At 47.0% G+C, this 22,770-nt stretch overlaps 1 protein-coding gene across 1 annotated transcript in view; it reads right to left on the reverse strand.

Moving 5' to 3' along the window:
• LOC146355718 (complement C4-A-like) overlaps positions 1-15,898 on the reverse strand; it is a 93,555-nt gene extending 77,657 nt beyond the window's left edge. The window contains exons 1-3 of the mRNA XM_084830638.1: positions 15,780-15,898; positions 11,107-11,296; positions 1,838-2,027 (exon numbers count right to left, since the gene is read on the reverse strand). Of these exons, the coding sequence (XP_084686764.1) occupies positions 1,838-2,027; positions 11,107-11,296; positions 15,780-15,856 (457 nt within the window). The 5' untranslated portion in view covers positions 15,857-15,898. The remainder of the gene's footprint in view (positions 1-1,837; positions 2,028-11,106; positions 11,297-15,779) is intronic.
• Between the last annotated feature and the right edge of the window lie 6,872 nt (positions 15,899-22,770).

A 22,770-nucleotide genomic window follows, 5' to 3' on the forward strand; every position in this document is an offset into this window, starting at 1 on the left:
ACTGGCAGCGGCTCTCCAGGGTTTCAAGCAGGATTATTTTCTAGCCCTACCTGGAGATGTCTGGGATTGAATAGGATGCCTCAGACCAATGCCCATTAATAAACTATATTCTCTTGTTGGCATTGCTCCACCTAAGATTAGAAGGGAAGTAGAAGCAGATGCCGAAAGAACTAAGCAAGAGACTGACTCTTGTCACCCTTTGAGCGGTTATATTCCCCCAATTCGTCGACTTAGATCTAGAAAGAGCTTTATGTCAAGAACTAATATCCTAGAGGGGACCAAAGAGCAGAATCAGATAAATAAATGGAGGAATGAGCATACCAAGTTGAGTATTTTAACAAAGGAAGAAATGGCCGCTGGAAATACTCTCCCTTATATAGTTTGGAGGACAATTAATAGGATGAGGGTGGGGGTACCAAGGTGTAAGATGAATTTATTTAAGTGGGAGTTGCTGGTTGACGACAATACATTATGTGAATGTGGAGAAACCCAAGACCCAGTGCATCTGATGCTGTGTCGATTACTGCCGGAGTCTTGTATTGTTGACGATCAACAGCAAGCTAATGACAATGCTGTGGCGGTGGCTACATTTTGGCAGAGCAAAGTTTGATCTGGACACGAAATAAATAAACCTGAGACCTTCTGCATGCAAAACATGTACTCTGCCACTGAGCCATAAGATGAGGGTTCATAGCAATGGCACTCCAACAGATCTGTGTTCCCCATCAAACTTCAAAGAGGAATCCACAGTGCCAAAGGAGTTCCTACAGAGAGCAAAATCAGCTCTCTACCTCCTTTCAGACCCAGTTCCAACAGACTAACTTCCTGCTACTTACACACACACACACACACACACACACTTGACCAGTGGGGGGGGGGAATAAGAAAGATGAGTCATCTATACCCATCACCCCTTTGCCTTCTTGGGCCTTCCTACCTGCCATTGCAACACATCCCCAGAATGTTACCAGCTATCAGCCATCCTTCCTCAGGTCTCAGGAGCATTGCCTCAAGGCATCCACACTGATAGCGCCACTTACAGAAATCTTAAGAGCCCAGAATTGGGAAGGAATCTCTTTGTAGTCAGAGGCACTGGGCTGTAAGGGACTCTTTCAGATAATTCAGACCAACCCCAACCCCATAACAGTACTATAAAGATAAAGCAGCAACCATAGAAGATGAAATCTGTGGATGACTCCCAGAGTCCAAGACACACAGGGTGCAGTAAGCTACTTTCCTAAGCCTCTCCTTTGGGTTTACTAGTGAATGGACCCAGGTTTCGCAAACTGATGCAGCTCTCAGAGTTGGACACATTGTGCCCGCCCTGAGTGAAGCCATGACTGTTGGCACCCCTAGGCCATGGTGCACCCCAATAGCCACCTGAGGGAGGGGTCTGTCAATTTTCCAGGGGGGGGGGTCCTCAGGAAAATGGGAGGGGAGGCGAGGGAAGGTGTATAACTCTTGTCCCTCAGCCTACTAATCTCCCCTGGTTTCAAACTGTATAGACTCCAAAGCTATGTGCTGGTTAGGGGAGTCTGCCCCTAGTAGCTGAAGATGTTCCTGCAGGCTTCAACCATGTAGACGCATTAAAATTAATTAAAATTAAGCAATACGTTTTAAAAACAAAATAACCCAGAGCTGCACACCCCCTTAGTATGCATGCTAAGTTTCAGATGCCTCGGTTTCAGGGTCTTGGTGCTATGGTGGTGATGGACAGGCACACATCCACTCTTATTATTATAGATCGTACAGAGTGGCAGGACGACCAGGGAAAGCAACTGTTAAAATAAGCAGAACAATGCAAACATGTTAGGAGCGAGGCTACAGCTGGGCTCACCCTTCTGCCGTGGGGTGTAGATTGGCTTGTCAGTCTGCACCAGCAGGTAGCCATACCGGGTGCTCCAGCGTAGGTTGAGGGTTTGCATGCCATTGGGGCTGGAGAGCTGTGGGCTGTGAGCGACAAGCTGGATGTAACGGTTGCGCCGCTGGCGAGTCAAACCACACTGGGTAAAGAGTCTATGAGTCACCTGTAGGAATGAGAAAGAGGAGACACTGAGGAAGAAAAAAGACCGCTGGAGGTAAAGGGCAAACCCCTGCAAACAGCAGACAAAGTGGTCTAACGTCCTGGACTGAACCACTGAAGGGTCCAGGAGGGGGTTTCCATGGTTGAATGCTTTCATGTTAACAAACGTTCCTGCACTACACAGGGTAGGGAAGTCTCCCATATCAGAGAGAATGCTAAGTTGGAAGAAGCATTCTTCCGGTCCTTGGAGTTTTTGGTATGGAGGAATTATTATTATTATTATTATTATTATTATTATTATTATTATTAACATTTCTATCCTGCCCCATAGCTGAAGCTCTCTGGGCAGTTTACAGAAATTAAAACATTAAAATACAAAGTGTAAAAGCCATTTACAGAAACACACACAGACAATATACACAACCAACATATAACTAAACACAGCTTTAGTTGTGCAACTTCCCCATTTGCAGTCTGAAATTATATGGCCCAGGAGGAATAATTGTACTATCTTGTCTCCTCATAGAAGGGGTTGAAAAGAATAGACACTGGTGGCTCCAATTTCGGTGGGGCTGTGGATCCATTCTGGGTTTAGTCAGAACCAGATAGAACTCTAAAGGAAATTTAAAAGTGCTGAACCCTATCCCAAAAATGGGTTCAGCACCTTGGATAGCTCCTTTGGAGTTCTGGCTGGTTCTGACTGAAACCCAGAATGGATTTACAGCCCCACCAAAATCAGAGCCACCAGCCTCCACTGGTTGAAGGTAACCTACAGCCCATCTAGTCCAACCCTCTACTACAGGAAGCACCATTGTTATACATTCCTCCAGACCCCAGTTATATGAAATGAAAATATGATTATGATGTTGATAAATAACAACAGACAATAATAAGAATTCAATGTCAACTTTTCAAAATGCACACTTTTAAAAATTTGGAAATTCAATGGTGAGAGTTCGCTTAAAAGAGCCAAAGAGTGTAGTCAGTGGTGGAGCGGTAAATTGTGAAGTGCAGGTGCTCATTATGACACTCATCAAGACAGCCACGCCCCCAAAGAGAGTCCAAAAATGCAGGGAGCTCTGTTGAGCCATATCAACGAACCAGTTCTAGGAGTTTTCAACTCTACCAGGAGCAGATCTTTTGTAAAGCGAATCTTTTAATTGCCCATCCAAGACCAAGCCACCCCAAAATACTTTGCGTTATAACAGGCAAGAAATATATAGTTGCTGGGAAAATCCACTTCTCCCCATTACTATGAGGATTGCAGCAAAGCTCAGAGAGAACAGGGAATTCTGAGTGGAATGGGGTGGCCCATCACATCCGCGTCCCTGCTAATAAAAGCATTCCAGCGCTCCATCCCTGCAAGCAGCTGCCTGAGCATAGCGTACACAAGGGTGGGCAGAAGGTGGATTTGGATCTACTGGTAGATCCCTGGGCAAACTGCAGTAGATCAGCAAGGATTACTGGCTCCTAATTGTTTAGCAACAGCAGCAACAAAGTGACTTCCCTCCCATCCTGAATTAGTGTTTCCCTGAAATTAAGAGAGCTCGGGGGAACCAAGAGTACATTTTTGTGTGGAAGGGCTGGGAGCTTCATCCAGTTCTGGTACTTGAAATTCTTGGGCTCAGAATTCTTTAATCCTAAGTATATGTCTTCTGCACCAGGCTCCGGTTGGTGGATCTGAAGCTTCTGGTAAAAAAACCAAGTAGATCCTGCAAGCCTGACATATGCACACCCCGGTATGATAAATTCATAGGGACTTGGATTGGAGACAGTTGAATCCTGATTCCTGTTCAGCTATCAAGCTTATTGGACAGTTCTGTCTCGCTCAGCCTAACTGACCTCACACTGGAGTTCAGCAGAAAACCGGACAAGCGCCTTACATGCCATCCTGACCTCCTGGGAGGAAAGGCAAATGCACATGTAATCATCTTCGTCATCATAATCAATAGTGGCGCAGCTTGGGCTGGACCTTGGGACCAAGGTTCAGGGCCCTATAGCCCAGGGGCCCCCCAGATGACCACCCAGAGAGCAGCAGGTGTTGGGACAGTAGCAACAAGCCCCCCGTCATGGGCCCACCAAGACTGCCACTTCCTGCTACAGCATCCTTTCTTCTTATGCTTCTTACGTTCTTATGTTTAAAAACATTTCATAGTCAGGGGGGCAGATAGCCAGGCATGTACATGGAAAGAGATGCTAATTTTTGTTGTTTTCACTTAAAAAATACATTATCCAAAATGTTGCTTATTCCCGAGTCAATGTGTTTAGCATCAGAGCAGCAGAAGCAAACTCCCATTTTATTCCCATAGTCATGATGGTGTTGTGATTTAATGGAGTTTAAAGCGCAAAACTGCACATGCCCAGAGTATTTCTTTCTTTTTTTATCAGGGTTGATCAGCGAGGGTTTTTTTTTCTCTAATGTATCAGGACTGTAGAAGTAGTTGCAAGGCACAGAATGACAGTGGTGGGGGACAGAAGATAAATTTTAGTTCTGTGCTTTCAAGCTGAAATAATACATATAGCCATCTAAAGCACACACATACACACCCCGTAACGGTATTAGATCCAATGTCTTACATTAGCTGGCCGCACCCCTGATCATCACAGTCTTTTGAATCTTGATAAATGTTAGGCATGTTAACATGTTAAACATGTTAATAAGGATGCATGACAGCTGTATAAATGCCTGTGTCAGCATCCATGTGAAAAGCAGAAGCCTTCCTACAGCACGGAACAAAGCTTACTATGCCAATATTAATTACTCATTTACTGGAACTTCAGGTCATCTATGGCCAGCGTTCCCCTTTTTTCATGCTCCGCAGCTTCTCCCCACATGTTCTGCACATCCCCTTTTTCCTTCAAGTTCCCCCTCTAAGTTCTGCATTGCAGCTCCATATAGTACAGTAAGCACAAGCTAATTTCAGCCCAGCAATGCCCAGCCCGGGAAGCATTTTCAGTCATGGGTCTATTTTTCCATCACTTGCGAGCATCAGCGCATTATTTCAGACAACTTAGTAAGAGCAAGCATGGTGTATCTCTTGCCAAGCCAGCATTCTTGTTAGCCTGGTTAAGCCCTTCACTTTGAGGCAAGAGGGCCATGGTTTGGAGGCAAACTATGGCTTGCCTGCTTCAGACATTACAGCAAACTATAGTTTGTCCCAAATCAAGAAGTGAAACGGGGGGAATTGGTGTGCACGAGGTGAGGACGGACAGGAGAGAGAAGCAAACATGTGAGCCTAAGGGTACAATACTATGCATGTTTAGACAGAAAAAAAGGCCTACAACTCCCAGCTTTGTAGGCTTTTTTTCTATCTAAACATGCATAGGATTGCACCTTAACTTACTGTGCCAGTAACCAGCCCATCATCTGGCCATTCGTGGGAACCAGGGGCGTTGGTAGGTTCTTAAAAGATCCAGGGCACAGGCCCATAACACAAATTTGCATATATTATTTATATTTGTCTGTCTGTCTGTCTGTCTGTCTGTCCGTCCGTCCGTCCGTCCGTCCATCCATCCATCCATCCATCCATCCATCCATCCATCTCCAAGTCTAAGCACACCTCTAATATATATGTGTGCGTGCATGTGCATGTGTGTATAGATTTCGTACATATATCAGAAGTGTGCACTCCCCCTCGCCTCAAATCAGACCCTGATTCAGCCTGATTTTGGAAAACATCCCGCTTCTGCTCGGGCCAATTTGTAGCCAGACCACTTCAGCCCAGCACCAAACCTGAATCAAGGTTTGGAAAATATGAGTATTTATGCTACCTGTTGACTACCATGGGAAATTAGGAAAAAACTGTAACTTTTTTCTCTTGGTCAGAACTGGATGATAATTTCAGGCATAGTAGCCCCCTAGAAGGGATTACACCTGCCCAATGTCAGAAAAATAGGTGCAGGGTTTATATTTTGATTTTCTTTTAAAGGGAACTGCCAATAACATTTTTATTACTTGGAAGAATTGGATAAAATTTTTAAGATTCATTGCCCCATCAGAGGAGATAATGTCTGCCAAATTTCAGAATGATAGCCAGAGGGGGATTTGTGCAAGGGTGGCCTTGACATTTTTAGGTCTCCAAAAGAGGATATACTTATCTCCCTATGTTCCTTGTGGACCATTGTTCGGAAAATTACAGACAACCTACAGTTGTCCCTAAGTAAGAAACCAGCAACATTTCAGAAAGATAAGCACAGCAGTTCATGTGGAAGGGGAGTTCTCCAATTTGGGGGAGGGAGTGATTTGCTTTCCCTTCCCTTCCCTTCCCTTCCCTTCCCTTCCCTTCCCCAATAGTTTTTGGGTAAATTTGTATGAAAATGCACAGGTGTCCCCCAGGCAAGAAACCTGCAAAGTTTCTGAAGGATATGCATGAATGCAAATTTAGAATGACTAGAATTTATTTGCATTTCACCAATGTCAGCAGCAGGGGAACATGGGTGGGAAGCTGCTATTGCACTCATGTCCTGCTTGTGGGTTTCCCGTGGGCATCTGGTTGGCCACTGTGTGAACGGAATGTTGGACTAGATGGACCTTGGTCTTATGCAGCCTGGCTCTTCTTATGTTCTTAAATAGAAAGCGGCTCTGAGCATATGCAGAATGCTTTTCTTTCACCGCTGAACACTTACATTCTCCCCGTACCAATTCTATTCCCCTCCATGCAACCATCCTTCCTCATCCTACCATCCTCCAGTAACTCTTCATAAAAACAGATGTCTTGTTTTGTGCAACTCTCCTCTACCTCCTCCTTGTTATGCACAAGTTCTCGTTGTATCTTCCTCCTCATAACTTCATTTGTGCCAAGACTCCACCAGGATTCAGCCAATGAATCTGTTTTCAAAACTAGGGTTAAGTTATGGAGAAGCTTTGAGCATGTACTAAGTGCCTCGCTACTGAAGCTAGAGTTCATGCAAACACACACACACACACACACACACACACACACACACACCAAAACATGCATAGGACTGAGCTGAAAGGGTAGTCAATTCATTAGACGGAATTAGGTAGGCAGTGTATTAAGCCTGCATTACCATGCTCACGTCTCAGGACTTATTTCTGAGTAAACATGCAGAACATCATGGTGCAAACCTCCCTGCAAAAGTAACTTGTGCTGGAATCCTATACATGCTTTCCTGAGGGTAAGCCTAATTAAACCTAATGGGGCTTCTGAGGAGGCATACAAAGGCTTGTATAAATGAGCAGTATTTATCTCCCCTCCACTTAACCCCCCCAACTCCTAATTTTATTAAAGCTTTCTGTTCATAGGAACATAGGAAGCTGCCTTATTCCGAGTCAGACCCTGGGTCCATCTAGCCCAGTATTGTTGACACTGACTGGCAGCAGCGGCTGTCCAGGGTTTCAGGCAGGATTCATTCCTAGGGCTACCTGGAGCTGCCGGGGATTGAACCTGGGACCTTCTGCGTGCCACGCAGCTGCTCTGCCACTGGGCTGCAGCCCTTCCTGTCACTGGATAATGGCAACTGACAAACAAAACAGCCCCTAATTTGTTTCTCTGCAACCATGTGAACCCACTTTTCTCAAAGGCTTCAGTGAGGAGAAAGAGAAAAACCAACCTCTTGTCTGTTTGTATAAAGTCAAATACAGTTCAGAACTTCTTTTACCCACTGAACAGAATTCTCTTTAAGAATTCCCCAAGATATGCTCTGGGTGGAATAAGGAAGGGAAAGAAAGAAAGAACAGGATAAGGGAGGGAAGAAGAAAAGAGTGGTGATTGGAAATGTGTGGTGGGAGGCGGGGGATGGAGGGGGTAGAGAGAATTCCGTAAGCCGCTCCTTTCAGAGAGGTAGTACTTCAGAGGAATTTAGGAGGCTGTGGAGGGTTTGTAAGGATTGCACGTACTTAAATTAACTTTATGAGGTGTTCTCCTTTATGAGGAGAATTTGAGTCCTACAGCTGTTTAGGAGAAATTAAAGTGGAGGGGGAGAAAGAAGTTTGTGGAGGCTGATTGGATCCTTTGCTGTACTGAAGCTATTGAACTTCTGCAGAAGCCAAAGGTTCCAGTTTGGGGCAGTGAAATCAGATGCTGTGCAAAAAGCGATACTTCACATGGAGCTCTTCCTTCTCCCTCTTCAAAATTTAGTTGCATGCAAGCTCCTAACAGTGGGCATGTAAGAGCAGAAAAGTAGCAGGAGACAGGTTGTTTGCACCTCAAAAAAACTTACACCAGAGATTAGGGATAGTGACCTCCTAATGGACACCTTAATCACCTTCTGATTAGGATCTCTAATCCCCTGTGTGGCTTGACAGTTTTTTACTTTTTGTTTTAGTCTTTGAGAAAAGGAAACTTTATGCATGGCTAGCACAAAAGCCACTGGACCTAACTGTCTGAACTTTGGCAGGCTCAGCCAGCTCCATGGGGGCTGCCAGGTCCCCAAATTCCATGCACTTGTGTGGAAGAACAAAAAAATTATAGCTGTTTGCTTTGACAGATTTTCTTGAAAATAGCAAATTTTACCTGTGACTAGCAAAAAAGCCACTAAACCTAACTGCCTGAAATTTGGCAGATTCAATCATATCCATGGGGGCTACCTCGTCTCCAAATGTCATGAATTTATAATACAAACTAAAAACGTTATGGCCGTTTCTGTTTTCCAATGCAAGTCAATGGGAAAATGTTTTTAAAAATGGCAATTAAGACAGTTCAAAATATCCAGGGCTCATCTTAAAAAAGATCCGGGGCCTGTGCCTAGGTAGGCCATTTCATAACGACGCCCTTGGTGGGAACCAAACCCAAGTCTTAGTCTTGGCCTGAGGCGAAAACAACAGTGGTTGGGCACCTGTTGAGGGCCACACCCCAGCAGGGGCCCACTGGCAAGAGCTCCCTGGAGGTGCTCCTCCTCTTCACCATGGCAAATTGCTTCTTCACCTGCCACTTGCTCTAGACCCGACAACGGTGCTGGTGAGAAAGAGGATCAGCAGATGACACGGCCTACCTGCTCTCTGCCTGTCAAGCAAGCAAGTGGTAGCAATGGTGAGGAAGAGGAGGAGGAGCGTGAGGAACTGGTGAGAAGATCAACGCAGTGAAGAAGGGGGCCTATTGGTTGTCTTGCCCAAGGGCCCTCAAAAATCTGGAGCTTGCACTACATCAGAATGAGACTTTTCCATGCTGGAGACTCCCAGGTCTCCCCACATACACACCACCTGCAAGCTGCTTTTGTAAGTGGGCTCTCTATTTAGGTTTTCCTGATAAGTAAAGTCTGAGCTAGCTATCTCTGTTGGTTTTAATTCCCTTCTTAAAAGCAACTGACTATTTCTGAATTTCTCTTTGCCTAGCTCTTAGATAAACATACTCAATTGGACTCTGGAGTTGATTTAGTTCTTTTGCCCTGCCTGAGCTCAGACTCACTGATGTGCTGGGCTACTTGCCATATATGCTAACCAGGCTTTCAATGTGTTTAAAGTAGGGGTTTTGCACCTCTTTCGGCCTGAGGGTCAAATTCTATTTCAGGGAAGTTTTCGGGGGCCACATTGCAGGGGTGGGTGGGGATGAAGGCAAAAGCATGGAGCCAAAATACCAAAATATTTTTCACTTAAAATTCTTACAGCTAGTCACTAAGCCTTAGGAGAGGCCTTGCAAACTTTTAGAATGAAGAAAAAACTGCAGGTAAAGCAGGAAACCCCCAAACAATCAGTGGTCAGGGGAAAGGGTGTGTGGCCATCTGGGAACCCCGGAAGGTGAGATTTGGCCCCAGAGGCTGAAGTTCCGCACCCCTGTAAATAGCCCTGTCCTCCTCCATAAGTGGATATTATGTCTGAATATTTATTGATTGATTTCATTTCTATACCGCCCAATAGCCAAAGATCTCTGGGTGGTTTACAAAAATGAAAACCACACAGTGCAGCATAAAACAATATAAAAGCTTAAAACCACAAAATAACAGTACAACCAGAATAAAACCTAGCAGCAATGCAGAGATTTAAAACATCAGAGCTAAAAGGCTAGGAATAGGGATGGACGAAAGTCACTTACCTGATCCCGAAGCTTGCTTCGTGGTGGGGGGGAGGCGCCCCATCCCTCCCCACCGAAATTCTGGCCGGGGGGGAGGCGCCCCATCCCTCCCCGCCGAAATTCTTGCCGGGGGGGAGTGCCCCGTCTCTCTGGACGCGAATCCTGTTGTCCTGCTGGGATGCAAATGGCGGCGGCCATAGCCGCCGCCGTTTGCGTCCCTGGCCTGCAGTCAACTGTGATAGGCTACATAAATCCTTACATAGCCTATCACGGCTGGCTTTGAAAAAAAAAAGCGCGTATGCAAATGGTGGCGCCCATGGGCGCCGCCATTTGCGTTCCTTATTTTGGCACAGGTAGTCTACGTAAATATTTACGTAGACTATGGCGAAAATAAGGGCAACGCTATTTGCGTTGCCCTTATTTTCGCCGTAGTCTACGTAAATATTTACGTAGACTACCCGTGCCAAAATAAGGAACGCAAGTGGCGGCGCCCATCGGCGCTGCCATTTGCATATGCGCTTTTTTTCCCTTTTTTTTTTCAAAGTCAGCCGTGATAGGCTACGTAAGGATTTACGTAGCCTATCACAGTGTTTTTTGAAAATCTAGCCGTGATAGGCTACGTAAATCTTTACGTAGATCTATCACGTTTGTTGTTGTTTTTTTTACACTTGGAAATGGCGGCAGCGGCAGCAGCCGGTCAGAAGACCGGCTGCTGCTGCCGAGCCGCCGCCAGGAGCCGCCGCCGCGAGGGACATTTGCCAAAGGTAAGTCCCATCCCGGGGGGTGGCGGACCGTTTCTCCACCAATTTCAGGGGGCCAAATGCATTGGCATTCGGCCTTCCGGAGATTCATGGAGAAATTCTCTGACATCCCTAGCTAGGAAGCTAAAATGCTAAAATACCGGGAGAACAAAAAGGGTTTCACCTGGTGCCAGAAGAAGTACAATGTAGGTGCCAGGCGAACCTCTCTGGAGAGCTCATTCCACATGCTCATGCTAAGAGCTATTAATGTGGACAGGGGTGGCACTACCCCTGAATAGACAACCAAGGCTGTCATTCAGCCTGGTCCTACCTCACAGGGCTGGAGGTGCAAACTCCCATTTGTCACACCTACCTTCAAGGAAACCTTTTGCACAAAGTCGCTGGACTCAAGGGAGAACGGCACCTCCTGAGAGCATCTCACTCTAGTATTCTCATTCTGGAAAAAGACCACGCCCGACAGCCCGGCTGGAGCTCCGTCAACCTGAAGTACGACCCCCACCTCGGTCCCCACTGTCACCACACTGGGGGCAACCATCATCAACCTGCAAAGTGGAATATCATACAGTTAAACCTACAGTTGCCGCCAGTCGCTCCTCCTGATATGTTAAATTCCTAAACATTTTGCAATCTTGGAGGAAGGAAAAAAGTAGAGAGAGAAAAGGCTACGTAGGGTGAGGTGCAGCATTCCATATACATATTCCTACTGTTCCCGTACATTAATAAAAGGTTTGCTATCCACTTTTAAGGGCGCAATCCTATGCATGTGCAGACAGAAAAAAGTCCTACAACTCCCAGCATGCTGGCTGGGGAATGATGGGAGTTGCACGATTTTTTTTCTGTCTAAACATGCATAGGATTGTGCCCTAAAACTATTAGCACGAATTGCCCCTTCCCTATCATAGCAGCTGCTGTGTTACCTGAGAAGGGGCCATTCCTCAATGGTAGAGTAGTACAGGCTTCACATTTAGAAAGTCCCAGCGTTGATCTCTGGGTAGGGCAGGGAAAACAGCCTTAAACCCTGGAGAGCCGCTGCCAGTCAGTGCCAACAACACCGGGCTAAATGGACCAAGGGTCTGACTCGGTATAAGGCAGCTTCTTGGATTGCTGGGAGGTAGGAGATGTACACAGCTTCTGGACAGCGCCCGCTCTAGGTTTTTGAGGGCCCTTGCTTGGGCAAGACACCCTCAGTACGTCCCCTTCCTCAGTGAGTCTACTCTCTCAGCAGCTGCTCTTGCTCCTCATCCTGTTTCTCATCACTGCTACTGTTCGGTTGCTTGCTTGACAGGCAGAGAGCCAGTGAGCAAATAGACAGCAGCACCTTCTGCTCCTCCTCCTCACCATCACCATTGTTTGGGCCAGAGCGAGAGGCAGGGGAACAAGCAGGCCGCCACGGTGAACAGGAGGAGCAAATCGAGGGGGCTCTGGTCGGTGGGCCCTCGCTAGGATATGGGCCCTCACTACATCTTTTTGTAGTGACAATGGCGGGGAGAAGGTAGACTCACCGAGGGGGGGGGGGGACTCATTGAAAGTGTCTTGCCCAGGCAGGGCCTTCAAAAACCTGGAGCCGGCACTGCAATCGTGAAGAGTGAGGAAATGGATTTGTTTGTTTGTTTGCCTGGCCTCATAATACTAGAACTCGGGTTTGCTCAAGAGAGCAGCACTAGAAGTGCATATAGGCCAGACAGAAAAGAAGTACCTGGTCAGCCCATGTGTGAACAGAATGCTGGACTAGATGGACCCTTGGTCTGATCCAGCAGGGCTCTTCTCATGTTCTTACCTGACACACATGAAGTGTGATTAACTAATGGAATTCAATCCCTCAAGATACAGTGATGGCCACTAGCTAAGATGACTTAAAAACAACAACCCAATATTAGACAAATTCAAGGAGGAGAGGTCTATCCATGGCTATTATTATTATTATTATTATTGCATTTATACCCTGCCTTTTTTCCTCTTGCAAGGAACCCAAGGCGGCTTACATTATCCTCCTCCCCTCCATTTCATCCTCACAACAACAACCCTGTGAGGTGGGTTGGGCTGAGAGTCTGTGACTGGCCCAAAGTCACCCAGTGAGCTTCCATGGCCGAGTGGGGACTAGAACCCGGATCTCCCAGCTCCTAGTCCAACACTCTTGCCACTACACCACACTGGCTCTCTATTAGTCGTGACAGCTGAAGAAAAGTTCTAGGTACAGTGGGCTGGATCCAAACTTACTCATGCTTAGCGTAGACCCATTAAAATCAATTAGACTGAGGTGGGCAACAGGTGGTCCTTGAAATGCTTTGACCTACAACTCCTGTCATCCTTCACCATTTGCTATACTGGTTAGGGCTGAGAGGAGTTGTGGTCCTCCAGATGTTTTGGCCTACAAGTGGCCCACCCCTGAATTAGACTGAAGATAGTCATGACTAACTTCTCCTGTTGATTTCAATGGCTCGACTCTAAGAATGACTGAGATTAGATTTAACCCAGACAGAATACCATCATAGATATTAATTCCAATCTTCAATGGAGTGTCATCACTTATGTAGCCAAATGGCACTATCCTTACACAAGGGGGAGGTATCAGCAGATTGGGGGAGCCCCAAGGTTTACAAAAAGGTTTAGGAAAAAATGGGAGGGGAACAACCCCCAATACAGCCAAATGAGGACTGAGCATGCTCAGTGGGCACAGAATGCTCACTAACTGTTTGTGGGAGGGGGGAATGGAATGCTCCTTGCCTGTTGGGAGGAATGGAATGCGGCACGGCTTTTTTAAAATGTGCAACCAGATACAAAATGTGCAGTTCCAGGGGAAAATGTGCAGTTTCAAAAGAATGTTGGAGGGCAGCAGGGAGGGGAAGGGAGGGGAGGGGAGGGGGATAAAACCAGGAGAAGGCCATCACTCTCGTTTTCTGGTTGTGAGACATCTAGCTGCCTGCTGTCAGAAACAAAACAGCTGGATTAGAAAAAAAGATGGATTAGAAAAAATACTGAATCTAGCAAGGTATCTTACAGTGCAGTCCTAGTTATGTGTTACTCAGAAGTAAGACCCACTGAGTTCAATGGAGCTTATTCCCAGGTAAATCATAGAATCATAGAATAGTAGGGTTGGAAGGGGCCTACAAGGTCATCGAGTCCAACCCCCTGCTCAGTGCAGGAATCCAAGGCAGAGCATCCCTGACAGATGGTGTTCAGCCTCGTCTTGAATGCCTCCAGTGTGGGAGAGCCCACTACCTAGGATTGAGACCTTATTCCACTGAATTCTGTTTTGTTGTGCAAGTGACTAATTTCTATCCTTCTGAAGAAGAAGAAGAAGAAGAAGAAGTTGAAGTTTCAGTGTGGGGGGGTAGTATTCCTAAGTTTCTCCTCTTTCACAATATTTTTTTTGGCTGCAGTCCACAGAACAGAGTTTCCCAGTCTTTTCATCTAACTATGTTGGTCCTTAATACCAAAAACAATTGGGGAATTTCCAAAGTTGCATAAACCAGTTGATTGTGAAAGAAAATGCATGTGTGTGTGTGTGGATTCCGCCACATAGCTACAAAAATTCCACATAGTCATTTGCAGGTACTCCAGTACAAACCCCAGGCCTGATCTACAACTTCATGTTACGAAGCATGCTGCAATCCTATATATACTTACCTGGGAGTAATTACCATTGAACTTTCCATGGGACTTCTGTATAGGCATGTATAGGATTGCACTATCCAAGTTACTGTGCAAATGTATAACCCTTACTGATTACTCAACCCTGGCAGGTCACAGCAGAATGATATATTGCATATCCAACAAATATGCCAGGGGATATATGACTTTTTTAAAAAGTGAACACAAAATCATATACTAGCAGCACATTCCTATGCTCCTTACTCAGAAGAAAGTCCCACTGCATTAAATGGGGTTTGCTCCCAGATAAGTTCCTAGAAGATGGCAGCCTAAAATAACTTAGCTAGGCTGACATGCCATTCACACTTATTTAAGAGTAAATACCATTGACCTTAATGGGGATAACTTCTGAGTAAACATGCATAGGCTTGCACTTCACATCCCCTCAAGTTTGCATATTATGATGTATAATAAAACAAAAATGGTCAATTTGCGGGGTGAGATTTCCAAATACTGGACACGTTTGGAAAAGTGAAATAGTTTGCTTGCCATTATCTAAACATCTGAGAGCAGTTTTATAACATCAGTTCATTACTCATATGACATTATTCTCACCATCCTTCAGCATGTTTTACTTAAAATATGCATTACATTAAAAATGACTACCTAAAATAATGTAACAAAATGAAGCAATATTATTTAAAATCATTTCAAAGAGGGGGAGAGAGAGAGAGAGAGAGAGGAAGGAAGGAAGGAAGGAAGGGACAATAGTTTAGTCTGTGGCAAAGGATATGCACTATAATTTCTTTCACATGGCTATAACCTGCCCTTTAAGGTCCGTAAAACAAGCTAATAAAAGCATCACACAATAAAATCAATAGAAAGCAAAAAGTGGTAGCATTGAGTAGCCCGTGGCATGCAGATGCCTTAACCCTGCCTCCCATAACCAGGCACTTTCCAGATGTGTCAGGACTACAGCTTCCATCTTCCCCAGCCAGCATGGCCATGCTGGCTAGGAATGATGGAAGCTGTAGTCCTAACAGATCTGGAGGGTGCCAGGTTGGGGAAAGCCACTTTAACCCATCAGCAACAGGCTGAAATCCAGCAGGTAGAGGTTTATGCGACAAGACAATGCAATGATGCAGAAAGCTTCACCTGTTGAACTTCTCTTTGCTGTGTCATTCCTAAAGGCACTAAAGCCCTCCTTTAAACAAAAAAAGTAGCTATTACTTAGAGCACTCTTCCTCAGTGTGGTGCCTTCCAGATGTTTTAGCTACAATTCCCATCATCCTCAACCACTGGGCATGTTGGCTAGGGCTGATGGGAGTTGTAATCCCAAACATCTGGGGAGCACCATGCTGGGGTACACTGACTTGGAGAAAAGCCAGGAATGGAGAGCGCTGTAGATAGCCCACCCCAGCCCAACATATTCACCTTGGTGTTTGGTGGCTCAGGGCTACCAAAGTCCCCATCCATGTTAGCCAGAGAGGTAGCCTGTTTCCAGAAGACATCTCTGGGCTACGTCTGTGCAGGGTGGATGTTTCCTCTGCTCTGCCTGAGGCTGCAAGGGGATTTTGCAATTCCGTCCTAGGCAGGCTGGAAGGGAGGGAGTGTTTGGCTTTTATAATAATAATTAATGACCCAAGGCTCTGCCCTCAAAGAGGGGCAGGTTGTGTCAGATCCTTGGAAGCCTGCCAGCAGTGGGGGGGGAAAGAAAGCAAAACCTTGGAAGAGCCAACCCAGGCCTGAGGCACTTCAACAGAATATGAGAAGCAGAACAAAAAGAGACTGAAGGAGGCTGTTTCCTCCCCATGCCTGAACATTCTTACTTCAAAGCCCCTCCTGGACTAATCTTCCTCCTCCTTTTCCTTTCTTACATTCACACTGGAAGCTAATGCAATGTTGTGGTTAGAGCCTTGAACTTGCGGTGGGCTTAAGCTCTGACCAAGAGGGCTTTAAACTAAATCCTTTGGGGGAAGGAGGCAAAAGCCCACAAAGGTCAGCCCTAAAGATTGAGACCTGGGTGCTACAGGAGAAACTAGGGCAGCTGAGCAGCGACCTAGAAAACCCCACAACAAAATAACACAAAAGTCATTGGAATAGAACATCTGAGGCTTTTGGTGTCTATATGCAGAGTATCAATAATGATGCTGATGGGTGTGCCTGTCTGTCCGTCTGCGCCATAGTGTCAAGACTGTGAAATCTTGACACCTGAAACTTGGCATGCATACTAAGGGGACCTTAAGGGTGTGCTTTAACAAAATAGGGCGCAATCCTATCCAGATAGGCAGCCGCCTCTGAAGTCAGAGGCGACTGCCCATCCAAAGCAGGGTAGGAGAAGCACAGAGGGGATCGTTCGTCTGCGCTTCTTCTGCCCTGCTTTTTCTGCTAGACAGCCGATTGCAGCTGGGTAGCCGCAGGAGGACAGACCGGGGAAGAAGGCTATTGTACAACACCTAGGATGTGTCGTACAGGCAGCTCTGCCCTCCCCACCCCGGAATGGCCCCAGCCATGCCTCTTTTCGGCCCACCTGTGCTCCTCTTGCAAGCACGGAGGATGGGGCTGTTCTGCAGTGCCTCCGAGGCAGTGCGGAAGTGCGGGAAGGTCGGTTCTCCAGGAACCGACCTTGGACCGTGGGATCCGAGGTCAGTTCCTGGATAACGCAGTATCCTATGGCTGTCTAGCCACTGTCTAGAGGCCATAGGATTGCTCCCTTAATTACTTTTAATGTGTCCGTGTAGTTGAAGCCTGCAATAACGTTTCCAGTCACATGGGGCAAACTTCCCTAACCACCACTGCATAGCTTTGGGGTCCATACAGTTTGAATTCAGGGGAGATTAGTAGGCCGAGGGATGGAGTTACACTGCTGCCTCCTTTCCCCTGCTCTAGGGCAGCTCCCCTGCAGGAAAACAGAGTGGATAGACCCCTCCCTTGTTTCAAAGTGGGTGCAAGGGGCTATAGGGGAGCACCATGGCAGGGGCTGGGCCTAGGGTGTGCGTGCCAGCAAATGTGGCTTCAGTCAGACAGGGTGGGCACAATGTGTCCAACTCTGACAGCTGCTTAAGTTATCATGGAGGAGAAGGCTATCAATGGCTACTAGTCCTGAAGGCCATGTGCTGCCTTCAGTATCAGAGGCGGTATGCCTATGTACACCAGTTGCTGGGGAACATGGGTGGGAGGGTGGTGTTGCATTCTTGTCCTGCTGGTGGGTTCCCCATTGGGGCAGCTGGTTGGCCACTGAACAGAATGCTGGACTAGATGGACCTTTGGTCTGATCCAGCAGGGCTCTTCTTATATTCTTAAGTTTGTTGAAGGGTTCACTGTATCACACGAAGGGCTATTCCAACCCATGCAAGCTGGGTCCGTTCACTAGTGTCTAATAAAAGAAAGGCCTAAAGTGACTCCACCAGGTAAGAAAATAGAATCTTAAATTCTATTGCCTTCCATGGGAAGCACTCCCATGAGGATTCAGACCTGCGGCCAAAGCACTAGAGAGCAAGAGGGAGCAGCCCAGGCACCACCAAAAGGCTGCCGTTTCCAAGGCTCAAAGTGTGACCCAGGCAGGGAAGAGTCCTGGTGCTTCTCACTGAAAGTAAATATAGTTAGAGCTAGGGTGGCTAGATGCAAAAGAGGGTGGGGCTCCTGCAGCGTAAATGGTTGTGTGGAACAGTGGTTTACAACCTCTCCTATCTTTCATCCCACCAATCACTCTATCAAAGAAGCTGGGTCCCACCATGATAGTTACAAAAAACACACTTTTTCCAAGAAGGACATGTATATACTTACAAGCATTCTCTCGCATTTATCATATGGTAAGTTTTAAGGACCTAAAAAACTGCAGTAGTATTGTTGGGAGGAAATGCTATTGCTATGGCTTTAAAACACAAACAAACAAAAATAATAATTCCATTAGTTGAAAATTGTAAAAAAAAAACAAACAAAAAAACTGTTGCTTTAGGTCAATTTTCTTAACCTTTCCTATTGTTCATATTTGTACAGGTGATTACCTGGGACACCGCTCCCATGCCTGGCTCTGAGGAAGGGCCTCCTCAAAGCCAGGCATTTTGGCCTGGTTGGCTATCTGAAGAGCCGCAGCAGCTGCTTCCTCAGCCGACACGGCTCTCCGCGGCAAAGAGAGACACGACTCTCTCTGGGGAGAGCCCCACTGGCCGCTCTCTTGCTGTGGCAAACGCCACGGTGGGAGAGCGGCTGGCAGAGCTCTCCGGAGCACCCAATGGAGGTGGCAGCAGTGATGAGCCCACCTGAGGTGGAAAGTGAGTGGGAGCAGCACAATTCATTGCTCCTCCTGCTCTGCCACCTGAAGCAGAGGCTTCACATGGGAGGCCTAGCTCTGAAAATGTTGTAAATAGAGCCACTCCTCCCCCACACCAAAAATATTACAAATAAAGTTTCATTCATAAATTTACATTCAATTAAAATTAATCAAGATTACTGGCAGATCAAAGTTTGTTTGTTTGTTTATTTATTTGTTACATTTCTATACCATCCAATAGCCAAAGCACTCTGGGTGGTTCACAACCATTTATAGGCATCAACAGGTTTGTGTGACGTCTAGAATAAGACTGGGCTGGCAGGAGATGGCATATCAGCAACGGATGATCCCTGGGAGGTAGGGTCTGCAGGAAGTGGCACATCAAAGACACTTGCTGGTGGGCAGGGGGAACAGGGGGAGGGGAAACACAGAGGGCCAGTTTGCAGAACATGGCAGGCCATAGGTTAAACAACCCATGGGCTGCCGTGCGCGAGCGGGAGAGAGTGGACATGCTGCCTCCAGTGCACCCGCCATGTCCATGTTTCCTTAGCAAGCCACGGTCAGTTCCATCCTCGGTTGCTTAGAATGTCGTCTGAAACTGGAGCGCTGGGTTTTTTAGGGGCTAAATGGCTCAGCAGTTAGCCCAAACACAAGCCATGGATTAATCACTGAGTTGTTTAGCCCCTAAACAAACCCAGAGTTCTGGGTTTGCACGACACACTAAGCAACCTGTGACGGAGCCAAGTGCAGATTGCTAAGAAAATGCAGAAGTGGCAGGCACGCGCTCCCGCTCACTTAACCCATGGGCTATCGTGTCATGCGAACCAGGTCAGAGTGTCCAAGTTTACTATTAGCATGCAAAAGGTCACAGATGGATAATCCATGGCAGGTAGGGTCAACAGGAGATGGTACATCACACTTGCAGGTGGACATGGGGACTGAGGGAGAGCAAGGTTTTTAGTAAGTGTTATGAAAACCCCGCGTCCCACCTAGACTACTTCTGTGTACCACTGGTGTCGAGGAAGGGATTTCAGCAGGTGTAACTTGCATGCTGAAATTCCCTCTTTTGCACAACTATTAAAGGTGTAAGAGTCCTGTCCTCTTTTGCATCTGGCCACAGGACACCCTATTAGAGAGGGTGGGGGCAAAGACTAGTGTTGCCCTCCTCTCCTTTCTGGGAGGTGCTCCTGTGCCTTTAAGAGCTGCATGACAGGCAGTTATTCAACCAATGCAGTTTCTCCTTGAATGGATGATGGGGAAAAAATCACCTACCCCACATCTATGGCCAGGTGCCATTTAAGGATCAAGAACTCCTGCCAGGAAAAAAGCCCCCCCCCCCGTGTCCACACTCCACAAGTAAACTGGACATTGTCCCCTAGAATTACTGGCTCCCTTCTTCTGCCCAGCCTCCAATTGCTGGGAACTGGCCCCACGTGATTAATAGGAAATCACTTGGCTGTATAAACAGAAAATAACTCCTGGCTGGGGAAGTTGTTGTGTGCATGAGAGCCTGGATGAGGGCTCTGGGAAAGCCTGCAAACATGCGTGGGTCGGTGGAACGTCAGAAGCTCCATGTCTTATGTGGGGGTTGACTAGCTAAGCAGGTGAAAGGAGAATGAATGAATCCTTCTCCCTCCATGGTTAATTAGCAGCTCATTAAGCGTGCAGTTGGAGATGATATTAATTAGCGCTGATTGGGAGTGAGAAGTGGAACCCCTAATAAATCCCCCCTCCTTCCTGTCTCTCTCTGGTTTTAATTAAGCAAAACAGCCGAGTAATTAGAGGACTAATTAGCAGAAGAAAAATGAGCCAGCATGTCTTAGAATCTCATTACTAATCTGTTGTTGTTGGTCACGCTCTGTCATTCAATCTGTTTCTTCCCCCTCATCTTTCCTAGGCCTTTTCGCTCGCTTTGTATCCTGCATTCAGTCACAAAACAAATATTTAAATTGGGATCTGCAGGAGGAATGTGAGAAATGAGAGAGATGTTTCTGAACATGTGTAGAGGGCATTTCCCCTCACCGCTGAGTAACCACACTCCCCTACCCTCCCAGTGGTGCAGCAGCTAGGTCGTTTTAGAGGCCAGACTTTAGGTGCAATCCTATGCAGACAAAAGTCCTACAACACCCAGCATTCCCCAGCCAACCAATGCTGGGAGTTGTAGGACTTCTGTCTGCCTAAACATGCATAGGATTGCACCTTAGGGAGTGATCCTATGCCTCCCAGACAGGGCTTTGACCTTGAGGCCACGAAACCACGCTCCCTCCCCCTCGCCCTCATATCCAGCTCAGACAGAACCATGTGGCTGCCTCTCTGGGCCCAGAAAATGGAGCGCAGAGATGGGGAAAAGGGGGGATTCCAGGGGGCGGGGAAGGGAGGAGACTAGGGCAGCTGCATAGACATATCCTATGGCCACCCCAGCCTCCTTCCCTTCCCCTCTGAAGCACCACAGCTTGCAGAAATGCAGGGCAACTGGAGCACGGAGGCAAAGATGCTCCTGCCCTGCACTGGATATCTGGAAGCCTCTGAGGCTGCCAGCAATCCACACAGGATCGCACCCTTAATGGTCTTAGGAAACGCCCTTAATGGTCTTATGGGGCCTCCCCTTTAGACGGCCATGTGTATTACTTCAGCCGTGAAACACACAACTAACATTTCTCTTCCCTCCACTCCAACCACCATCCCATGTATTAAAACTGCTTCTACATTCCTAATATATTGAAACAACAACAGAACTGTTTGCTAGCCTAGACAGATAGATAGATGTGCATTTTAAACTCACTGAAGTCATAGCACCATCACGACTATATGAAGAAACGGAGTTTGCTTATAATGCCCTCATCACCAGGGGCTCTCCGGGTGGTCATGGGGCAGGGGTGGCCCCAAGGTCCAGCTCTAGTGGCAGCACTGTAAATCCGTGTTTAGGAGACAAGGTCAGTCCAGCAAGCTCTGGGAACCAGGGTAGGCTGGTTGCTCCAATTTCAGTGGGGCTGTGAACCCATTCTGGGTTTCAGTTAGGACCAGCCAGACCTCTAAAGGAGCTATCTCAGGTGCTGAACCTATTTGGGGGATAGGGTTCAGCACCTTGGATAGCTCCTTTAGAGGTCTGGCTGGTTCTGACTGAAACACAGAATGGGTTCACAGCTCCACCGAAATCCGAGCCACCAGCCTCCACTGGTGGGAACAGAGACGGGAGTAGGGCTCCGTAGACCATGCTGCCTTGCATCGAGTCTGACCGCTGGTCCACCTAGCTCAGTACTGTCGACACTGACTGGCGGTGGCTCTCCAGGAATTTGGGCAGGATTCTTTCCCAGCCTTACCTGGAGATGTCAAGGATTGAAGCTGGGACCTTCTGCATGCAAAGCTGCGGCTCTGCCTCTGAGCGGTGGCCCCTCCCCAGCCCCTCTGCATTGCCAGTAACCATAAAAACTGAGCTTGGCCTGCTCGCATGTATTTCGCAGCAGCTTGATTTGCAAAGATTAACAGGCTGATGTTATCGGCACAAGGGCAGGAGCCAGTGACAAAGTTGGCAAGTTTTTTTTCCTGATCTCCTCCCTGCCCCACCCTGCAACGTTTAACAACTTCAGATTTATAATAGGTGAAGCTTTTCCCATTGATGTATTTCCATGCCAGTAAAGAGTTCGAGCTGCTGAATTTCTGCCTGTTGCGGAGGAGCCCTTGCCTAGAAAAACCAGGCAATCCCATGTAGGAAGGCAGACAGACATTGCTATCATGAAGAACCTTGGAGGAGCTCTGCTTGAAGCCCCTTTGCTCCAGAGATGGATGCACAACTCGTATCTGCCTAAATATGTACCTACCCATACACTACAAAGATAATGAAGCTGAAGCTCCAATATTTTGGCCACCTAATGCGAAGAGAAAACTCCCTGGAAAAGACCCTGATGCTGGGAAAGACTGAAGGCAAAAGGAGAAGGGGACGGCAGAGGATGAGATGGCTAGATAGCATCACGGATGCAATGAATATGAACTTGAGCACGCTCCGGGAGAGAGCGCAGGACAGGAAGGCCTGGCGTGCTATGGTCCATGGGGTCACGAAGAGTCGGACATGACTGAACGACTGAACAACAACAACAACAACAAACACTACAATCCATACACTACAACCATAATCTGAGGTCATCCTCCAGGTGC

The sequence above is a fragment of the Heloderma suspectum genome, chromosome 2, assembly GCF_057233095.1.
Source record: "Heloderma suspectum isolate Gila_16-S chromosome 2, 16-S_ref, whole genome shotgun sequence".
Classification (NCBI taxonomy): domain Eukaryota; kingdom Metazoa; phylum Chordata; class Lepidosauria; order Squamata; family Helodermatidae; genus Heloderma; species Heloderma suspectum.